At 40.6% G+C, this 9,677-nt stretch overlaps 5 protein-coding genes across 5 annotated transcripts; 2 read left to right on the forward strand and 3 right to left on the reverse strand.

The window, feature by feature from the left end:
• Positions 1-220: 220 nt before the first annotated feature.
• Positions 221-2,880, forward strand: JH06_4392 (dead-box ATP-dependent RNA helicase 21-like protein; the record flags this gene model as incomplete). Its single annotated transcript, XM_014670029.1, is given in 11 exon segments — positions 221-460; positions 494-586; positions 617-759; positions 782-1,055; positions 1,086-1,184; positions 1,214-1,536; positions 1,565-1,880; positions 1,912-2,078; positions 2,111-2,276; positions 2,307-2,543; positions 2,560-2,880. The coding sequence occupies 11 exon segments, from the start codon at positions 221-223 to the stop codon at positions 2,878-2,880; spliced, it is 2,379 nt and encodes a 792-aa protein (XP_014525515.1).
• Positions 2,881-2,923: 43 nt separating this feature from the next.
• On the reverse strand, positions 2,924-3,457 carry JH06_4393 (ubiquitin-conjugating enzyme E2; the record flags this gene model as incomplete). The annotated part of the gene is made up of 2 exons (XM_014670030.1): positions 2,924-3,247; positions 3,278-3,457. 2 exons carry the CDS (start codon positions 3,455-3,457, stop codon positions 2,924-2,926), a joined length of 504 nt encoding a protein of 167 aa, XP_014525516.1.
• Positions 3,458-3,485: 28 nt separating this feature from the next.
• JH06_4394 (chaperone HSP70) lies at positions 3,486-5,078 on the reverse strand (the record flags this gene model as incomplete). The annotated part of the gene is made up of 1 exon (XM_014670031.1): positions 3,486-5,078. One exon carries the CDS (start codon positions 5,076-5,078, stop codon positions 3,486-3,488), a length of 1,593 nt encoding a protein of 530 aa, XP_014525517.1.
• Positions 5,079-5,690: 612 nt separating this feature from the next.
• On the reverse strand, positions 5,691-6,639 carry JH06_4395 (hypothetical protein; the record flags this gene model as incomplete). Its single annotated transcript, XM_014670032.1, has 8 exons — positions 5,691-5,791; positions 5,822-5,937; positions 5,968-5,998; positions 6,029-6,110; positions 6,141-6,218; positions 6,252-6,330; positions 6,358-6,506; positions 6,538-6,639. 8 exons carry the CDS (start codon positions 6,637-6,639, stop codon positions 5,691-5,693), a joined length of 738 nt encoding a protein of 245 aa, XP_014525518.1.
• Positions 6,640-7,289: 650 nt separating this feature from the next.
• On the forward strand, positions 7,290-7,946 carry JH06_4396 (peroxisomal membrane; the record flags this gene model as incomplete). Its single annotated transcript, XM_014670033.1, has 4 exons — positions 7,290-7,429; positions 7,460-7,575; positions 7,606-7,709; positions 7,740-7,946. 4 exons carry the CDS (start codon positions 7,290-7,292, stop codon positions 7,944-7,946), a joined length of 567 nt encoding a protein of 188 aa, XP_014525519.1.
• Positions 7,947-9,677: the final 1,731 nt, after the last annotated feature.

Here is a 9,677-nt window from a genome sequence, read left to right on the forward strand (position 1 = left end):
TGATCGCTCAGGCTATCAAGGACATTCACTATGTGGATAAGCAGCGATTTGTGTTTAAGGAAGAATGAGTTGATTTATGATTATTTAAGGTATTTGTTGGTACAGCAACACTCTAGATAGGTTAATAGAGCAGTATTTGATAGTATACAACCTGTCTTAATTTGCATATGCGATTTTGGTTATCATTTTCGAATCACATAAACAACTACATTTCACAATAATGGCATCAACGATACCAGAAGATGTCCTTCGTCGTGAAATGGAAAGCAAAATGACAGAAGAAGAGAGGATTGTGAGTTTTGGATCGGATACTAACTCTAAGCTTGCAGCAAGAATGGCAAAGATTGCTGAAATGGCTGAGAAGAAGAATACGACAGAGAAACCAAATTCGGTTCTTAAAGAACTCATCTCTTCCAAGATTCCTAAGCAGAATACGTCAAATACTCCGATTTTAACACAAGTTGGTTGCTAGATAACCGAGTCTTAACACTAGAATAATGCTCCTAAGAAAATCGTATATCTGTCACGCGCAGAACGGGAAAAGTTAAAACAAGAACAAGAGGAAAAGAAGAAGCAAGAGAAGGAAGTGATTCTAACAAAGAAGAATGATTTCTAGGAAAAGAGACGCAAAATGCTTCGTCGTGGTCGTGAGTTTAGTCGAGAGGACGAACTAGAGATTGAGCGGAAACGTCAACAGGAACGAGAAGAAGCAGAACGAAAACGTCAAGAAGACAAACAACAGACGAAAGAGTATCGATTGTTCGTTTTCAGTGAGTTCTAGAGATGAAGACTACAAGCGTGCCTTAGAAGAAGGAATTCGTCGTCAGTTCCAAGGAAAGACAGATACAGAAGTGAAACCAAAACGTCGTCGAGAACAATTCATGATGCAATGGCATGATGAAGATGATACAAGTGATAAACTGGATCCACTGTACCGAAATGTCGGTAAAGTGCATCTTGGCTTCGGTAAAGGATACATTGCAGGAGTAGATATGCGTAAGCAACGGAAGGAGAGTCAGTATATGGAGAACCTTTTAAAGTTGCGCGAACAAGCTGTAGGAAATGAAGTAGAGGATAATCCCTAGGCAGAAGAATCGTCAGGCATGGTCCTGAATACTAGTATGGATGCTTTAAACAAGGAATTGATGAAGAGTATTCGTCAGAAGGAAAAGGAGAAAGAAGTTGTAAGTGTGGGTGATAGTCTTTCATATAGATTTCATCTGCTTCAGGTACTCAAGGCCGAGGTACCCATTGGAGCGAGAAGGCTCTTGGAGATATGACAGCACGAGACTGGCGAATTATGCGAGAAGATTTCGAGATTCGTGTCCAAGGTGCTCGTACTGTGAATCCTCTTCGATTCTGGTCAGAAGCATCTGTTCATCCATCGATTTTAGAAGCAATCCAAGCATTGGGATATTCAACACCATCTCCAATTCAGCGTCAGGCTATTCCCCTTGAACTAAAAGGATATGATGTGATTGGTATTGCTAAGACTGGCAGTGGAAAAACTTGTGCATTTGTGGTCCCAATGTTGGAGTAGGATTGATGAGTTGATGTCAATTAGATTCATTCTGAATTCTCCTATTGATAAACGAATTGACACTCGAGAGCAGGGCCCTCTGGCATTAGTTCTGGCTCCTACACGTGAACTTGCCAAACAGATCTACGATGAAACTGTCAAATTGTCTCAGTTTTGTCGAGATTCTCGACTTCAAACGGAGCGTGACGATCGTGTGAAAGTTGTTTGTATGGTAGGAGGTGAATCAATTGTGGAGCAATCATCACTTGCAAGTAATGGATGTGATATTCTAATTGGTACTCCAGGTCGTATTTTGGATTGCCTAGAACGTCATTTCTTAGTTCTCAATCAAGCCAACTATGTAATGATGAATGAATGAAATAAGATTTAAGGTGGTATTGGATGAAGCTGATCGAATGATTGACGAAGGATTTGAAGAACCTGTGAATTCAATTCTTAATGCAATGGGAAGTGAATTGAAAGCAGAAGATGAGGAAGAATTAGAGAAACAAGCAGATGAGACGCCATCCTTGACAAATATGTATCGCACTACGATCATGTGAACAGTTCAGTGATTCTATTCATTTGTAGGTTCTCAGCTACGATGGCTCCGAAGGTTGAACAATTGGCTCGCAAATATATGCGCAGTCCTGTTCAGGTTACGATTGGATCTTCTTCATCTACAACTACTAATGTGGATATCACTCAAATCATCAATATGATTAAGGAATCTCAGAAGCCAGCTATGCTTGCTAAGGTAGGAATGATATCAGAGGATAAGTAACAGATCATCCGAAATAATGAAACTCCTGCTATTGTGTTCTGTAATCGTAAGGAGACTGTTGATCGGGTGACAAGAGAATTACGGGATTCTCGTCATCGTTGTGTTGCCCTGCGTTCGGGTATTTCCCAGGAACAGCGAGGTCAGGCTTTGGAGGACTTCCGTAATGGAATCTATGATATTCTAGTAGCTACGAATGTAGCTGCTCGTGGTCTGGATATTAAGGGCGTAAAGAGTGTTTCGGTTAGATCATTGCTAGGTAAAGTTGGTGGTGAATTATGATATGCCGGATTCATTGGAATATTATATTCATCGTATTGGTCGTACTGGACGTGCGGGAGCCACTGGACTTGCGATTTCACTCGTGACAGAAGCAGATCAAGCTCTATTCCCTGAATTAGTAGAATACTTGAAGCAAAAGAAGCAGAAGATTCCATACGAGTTGGAGCGACACAAGGCTGTTCGAGAAGCAAATGAAGTGTCGAAGTTCAAAGGAGAAGAAGAGCCAGGTGATCCAACAGAATTCAAAATGATTTTGATTGTTTGTTACGACTTGCTGTCTGATCTAATTGCCTCCTAACGAATTCCATTCTAGAAGTCCCTATTCAAGCAATTAACTGTGATCAGTTAACTTTCAGAAAGAGATACGTTATAACTGAGCAACCCTTACTGTAACAAACACCCAAACTTCGATAGAACTTCTGAACTTCGTTCTTAAAGGCTATCTTATTGTTCCACAGAGAAGCAGCATCACCATTAGCCGGACTCAAACAATTAGCATCTTGCAAAAGGATAACCAAGTTATCGACCCTAGCTTCCATATCAAGAGCAGGCGAGTACTTCTCCTTTTTGTTCACATCAAGACATATTTCTCCATTTTTCCATACGTTGGGGTGGAAAACTTTACTTATAAAATGGAAGTGTGGTGGTTCAATCGGCCATCCATCCTATACATCAACATTACCAAACAACAATACGGGAATTGCAATACTTAATTTCAGATTGAGTCCTTCATATGCTGTATCAGCAGGTCCAGGAATCGTCACGATCCAATCCCGCAAATTACCATCCTTTAATTCGACAGTATATGGGCATTTTTCATTATCAACCATACGCTTATATTCAGCTGTCAATCTTCTAACAAACCGAGGTTCCATTATAACAATAACTGATTAACAAACACTCTCAGACGAATGGATCTTTCCACATTACTATCATATCATCTACAAGCACACGATTTGTTTCTACTTCCCTTTCCGTCACATGAACTAGACCTGAAGCATCCAAAAAATATCTTGTTGCAATATGAATTGTTCCCTTGGGGCCCGGCGTGATATCGGTAATATTATAGGGTTCCAATGAGATGCATTTGTCAGCATCTTCAAGTTCGTTCCGAACACTGCTATTTCCCTGACACACAGCACACTGAATACGAGTACAATAATCTTCAGAAGTTGCAGACATAAGTTGTTGTTCAACAGGAATAACCGACTTCTTGGGAATAACACACTCCACTTTTAATCCATTATAGTATACTAACTGACCGAGACTATATGTAATACGTTCGGACGCTTTGAACTCATTTGCCAATGCCAGACAAGCTCCTTTGGCTACAGCCTCGTCAGGATTCACCTTGGAAGAAATAATATCCCTCTTAAAGAATTCAATGAGTTTCTTACGGACAAGCTTTAAGCGACTTGATCCTCCCACTAACACAATTTGAGAGATATCCTGACGTTGAAGTCCAGCAATATTGAGAGCATCGATAACAGTTGTTATTGTTTGATTGATGAAAGGCTCCAGAACAGAATTCATTCTCTCAACAGTGTATTCGATGTCGTTATCATCGTCGTCATCATCTTCATCATGAACACGCTCGAACGAGATATTTGTACCAACCGAATCGGAGGTCCTCAACGAAATCTTCACATTCTCAGCTTCTTGGATGATACGACGTCGAAGACGCTCCCTCGTTTTGTCTGAGATGTCTTCATCAAAGCAGGACTCATTATAGGTTTCTTTGTACAGTTCTTCAAAATCAGCGGCGATAGCTTGATCAAAGTCAGATCCTCCCAGTGCGTTATTTCCAGAATAAGCTAAAACAGAGTAGATTCCGTAGTTCATCTGAAGAATAGACACATCAAATGTACCACCTCCCAAATCGTACACAAGAATGTTTTGCTTGACATTGCTCCTATCAAAACCGTAGCAATAAGCAGCTGCAGTTGGTTCATTCATCATATGAATATTCCTGCGATCAAAGCCCGCCTTCATTGCGGCTAACAAAGTGGCCGTTCGCTGATTGTTATCGAAATGAGCAGGAAACGTAATCATAATCTCCCTAATGCGCTTTTCCGTAATCACTTCGGCTCGCTCCTTGATCTTCTTAAGAATCTCCGAACCCACATCGCAAGGTGTTTTCATCTTTCCTTCGTTACTCACTACAAACACAGGTTTCTCTTCAACCTCAGCAAGTTCACAGCCACAATTGTTCTTGAAAGTACTAACAGTTGTGTTGTCCATTTTTATTCCCATCATTCGCTTTGAATTCTTTACAACAAATTTATTGTCTCTCCCAATAAGCCTCTTTGCCTGATTGCCCACAACAACTGTATCACCTGTGTATTGAACGCACGAAGGAAGGATCTGTTGTGGACCATTGTCATATGTCACTGGGAGGGGTTCTGAATGACTGGAATCCAAATAAAAGGCACATGAATTCGTCGTTCCCAGATCAATACCAAGAATAATTTCATCAGGGTTCAATAGAATTGGCATTCTCAGAAATAACTGACATTTGTATAGTTATGTGAAAAACCGCGGGAGCAATTCTCAGTTATCGAATACACCAAAGACATTTGCAAAGTGTAATAGTGAACTGAAAAAAAGATTAGCGATGGATGGAACCATCGTTCTCGTAAGGAAAGAAATGGAGAAGGATGCGTTATTTGTAGTAAGGATCACAAAAGAATCCCTGTTGCAAGGGTCTTGCTAATGGAAATGTCAAAATTGATGTACTCTCTTCTCTCCTGTACATTTGATTGTATGGCATGATGAAAAGATGATACCAGTATTACCAACAAACAAAGGGAACAAGAATTGGAGATCCATGAATTCAAGGGTGATGTGTTACAAATTGTAGTAGATTATATGCAGCTAAAGAAGAAGTAGGTACAAAGACAGGTTTGGACAATTATAGGAACGGAACTCTGTCCCTTAACGATTTGTCGATTGATGAGTCATTGATGTTTGATGTAATTGCTGCAGCTGCATATTTTCAGTGTTAGGTTTCCTTTGTTCTTGTTACTATACCCACTTATTGAAACAATGTATCCAATTCAACAAACACAGTAAAAAGAAACTCAAGGGCAAAAACCAGGAAAATGCAAATCACGGAAATAGATCGGTCATACTACCTTTAAAACTCAAATCAACCGAGGTTTGCTCCATAGACGACTTCTTGATAAGATGCTTTGTCTCATCCAAGGAAGCTAGTTCTCATTCTCCACTTACATACTTACAATCACCAAACGGTCGTTCATGGCTAGTTTGATAGGTTGTAACAGATGTGTTTTGTCGTTTGAGTAGCATAGCATTTATCTCTCCGGATTGCGTGGAGATTTCAACATAAAAGGATCTAAATCTCAAGACATCGTTGAATACTCACTCTGTATTCGACTTACTACTAATAATAGCGTCTATAAATTATAAAACACAAAGACAAGTACCGGTGGGTGCATTTACAGCAATAACCACTTGATGATGGAAAAGCGACGTAGAATAGATTCGGCCAATATCAACACACAACTCCTATAAATTATACAGGTTAAGTAGAAGTACTCCCTTATGATCAACAATAAATTGACTGTTCCGTCTCTTATATTGTTCCAGTGCACATTGTAATCGCAAAGACTGGTCCTATATACTCAATTCCATCCGTACATTCCTTACATACTTGTCTTTTAAAGCATCTAGGAAGAGTTCCTTATTGAAATACCTCCCCTTGAGTGATGACATCATCTGGACATTTCTAATAATGAATCAAAGATACATCCACAACTCAGATGGAACACAATAAGAATCTGGACTAACTTGGTACACAAGACCAATAGATTCAAGTACATCAAGTACCTCTTTCACATGGGATGATGTCTCCTTGGACTTTAGTACAAGTTCCTCTAGAGTCACACAGGAAGACATATGGACCTAGAATTAACCTGCGAATCGTTATAAGTACTAGAATATAATCAAGGATGTAATTCTGAAGACTTTCACGACGCAAACGAGGAGAGGTTGGAACAGAGGAATCCCCAGAAAGGCCATCGTTCCCTTCCTTCATTCTAATTGAACAAACTCAGTATTATGACAGAGCGCTGAAGAATTGGCTTAATTATTTCAAATGTCTGCAATGATAGCGGGGATTCTCTTAAGACTATTTTTGCAATCATTTTGTGATCCCCGTGAAAAATACATCATTAACTATTCTTCGCAAATAGAAACAGTACTGTATTGACCTACACTTGTCCACCATTCTGGCACTGACTGTATCTCTCACAAAGTCCATGTCAATTCTCGATTCATTCCAAACCCCTTGACTACTCCAAAACAATGTATCATCTCCTGGATTGTTCTGAATTCTTGAATCGAAGAGAACAAAAAAGAATCAATTCCTCAAATATTCAATAATAAGTAATAAAACAGGCCAAGATAGCTCAGTTGGGAGAGCGTATGACTGAAGATCATAAGGTCAGGTGTTCGATCCACCTTCTCGGCGTTCTTTTTCTTTATCTCTCTATTAGGATTTGATCAATTTAAATTGTTTTAGGTGAATCTAATTTCGGAGACTATTCTAGTGAATCGAAGTTTGCGTTTTAGATTACTTACGTATAGTAGTTCTTGATTATCATACTGGCGGTCTGTGTTCGACGGTGAAGGATCCTCATATCTTTTTTCGCAGAACTAAGAACTAAATCGATTATTAGCTTATTGATGAATGTTATTGCCGTCCGCACACCCTCTCTTCTCATGAGAGTGGGATTACCTATGTTGTCTTCGTCTTGCGTATTTGGCTGTACACTATTTGTTGGTGACCTTCTTGGTCAGTATTTTGTCTCACCGAATGTTTCATTGTATTTCTGGATCTTTTTCCTCATGGATAGAGATTGGAAGCGATCCCTTTGTATGGGTGTCTCAGGCTTCTTTGTGTCGGGTCCTTTAAACTTTACTGTGAATAGAATTGTTCATAAGTTATATCCGGGGAGAGGGCGTCTCACAGGTGAGGATTGAGTTATGGTTTTACTTCTAGTGCTGAAACGAATTGCTATGACTACTACCATCTCCCCACTTACCATTGCTTGTGGTATTATTCCGTCCACATTTCTTTATTCGCGTGATATGGATGTTGTTCATGTAGTCATTGAATCTTATGCTGACTAGTAGAAGAAGGTTGTGAATCGCGTTCCTTTAAACTGGATGATGTCGATGCTCCTTCTTTCTCCATTCTCGTATATCCATGCACGTTTCGTTGTTCGCCGTTTCCAGAAGGTGACTCGTAATTCATACAATGTCATTTACAACTCTGTCCTGTCTGGAAAGAACAACCGTTCTAAGTTAGATGATGAGTTTATTTTTGATTTCCTGCTGTAAGATGCTTCAAACTGCTATAAACGAAATTATTAATATGTTTGTCTGTTTGTTTATAGAGGCAAGTTTTTAAGAGCCATCTACGGGTTTTTGGAGTTTCTTTTTTCTCATAATAGGTTCTGGGAGTTGTCAGCTGGGGTCTTTTACGTGTCCATTTAGACCAGTTTTGTACATTTGTCCAGTACCGACAGAAACTACCGAAATAGCGTTCGAATTGTTGAAACAATGTGGAAGCATCAAGAGAATCGAAATAGTGCAAAATCACCTGATTCAGGGAATTCTAAATCTGGTCCTATGTTTGAAGAGTGCTCAAGTTGGTCTTTCGAGTCGTTTGTCAGTCCGTAGATTGTCATAGCACTGGCCAGTCTGGAAGGTTCTGTAATTCTTGCGGAGCAAGGTAGTGCATTCTGAGAGTCTAACACCCAGATTATCCAGTATACACGGAACCACGATTAGTTCTGGAAATGGAGACATTTCGCAGCTGAGTGTAGGTCCTATAAGAGGTTTTTACTGTAGGTCTCTACAGATGAGGCTTGGTATGGAAGTAGTGGGAAGGCCATCCTAGGAAAGTAGAATTGGGTTCTTTTGTTGATTGGGTAGCTTCAATGATCCTTCGCAGCCTTCCAGTCTCTTGGGAGGTGGTATGCCAAGTTATTCAGGAAGAAGGTTTTCGCTGGATGTGGGAGAAGATGGCTTTCTCCTCAGCAACGGGTCTGGAGTAGACTACCTCCAGTCGACAATTCAGATTCCCCAAAGCAAAAGTTCTCTAAATGGATCGTTACTCTCTCATTCATCTTCGCAACTTCCAGTTCGTCGTAGAGCATCAACATCCAGTGCTCTACTCTTTAGTCCTTCCAACTTAGGAGATGATCCGTTTTTTGGTGATCTGTCATATGATGGTGATCCCTTTGAGACTTCCCAAGGTACTTATTTGAATTCCCCATCAATCTCAGATCCTCTGTTTGGCCATCTCCATGGCCGTAGCTCGCTTTCAATCGATCCGGCCGATCCTCTGGCATCTACCAATTCATTGGGAATGGAATCATCTCTCCATGGAGCATCATCTCTGCGGTCATCACACTTCCCTCTCAATGCCTCGTTTATGCCATTTGATCAGAACTATTCTCTTGGGCAGAATCTTGATTTTCCCGCAGAACCATTGGATGACTCCAAACCACTCTTCCGACCTGGTCGTTCCTTCAGTGAGATTGATATGAGCACATTGCCTGATTCAATTGATCTCACTCCGGGTTCCTTACTAGCTGAGGGACCTTCTAGTCTGCGCAGCATCCGAAATGGGAGTTACAATACGGGCGTTACATGTTGGAATGATGAAAGGTGTTGAATATTAGATGAGAATGCTCGTCCTCTGTTAATGAAGCGAAATAGTTTGAATACCACACATTCAGTGTCACATCTCCCAGATGATAACGCATTGAACCTCACGGAACCATCTCGCTCTCCTCCTGCGGGAGGCGTAGTGAAGGGTTCGATAAACTTTCCTGCTAACCGTTCAGCTCGTATGACCTCCAATGATTTGTCACGATCGTCCTCGCAAAGTCGTAGTGTGTCTCCTGTAAAGGAGACATCTCCAACGGAGACATCACATCGTTCGCCTCCAGTAAATGTAAAGCACTTTGGTATGAGAATAAGCGAGAGTTGATTGTTAGATGCATCAGAACTAAAGAAGTGGCATGAGTTCGAAGTCTTCCGTGGTCGTGTCGTTGAAATGGT

The sequence above is a fragment of the Blastocystis sp. subtype 4 genome (genome assembly GCF_000743755.1).
Source record: "Blastocystis sp. subtype 4 strain WR1 chromosome Unknown seqid_0348, whole genome shotgun sequence".
NCBI classification, from domain to species: Eukaryota; class Bigyra; order Opalinata; family Blastocystidae; genus Blastocystis; species Blastocystis sp. subtype 4.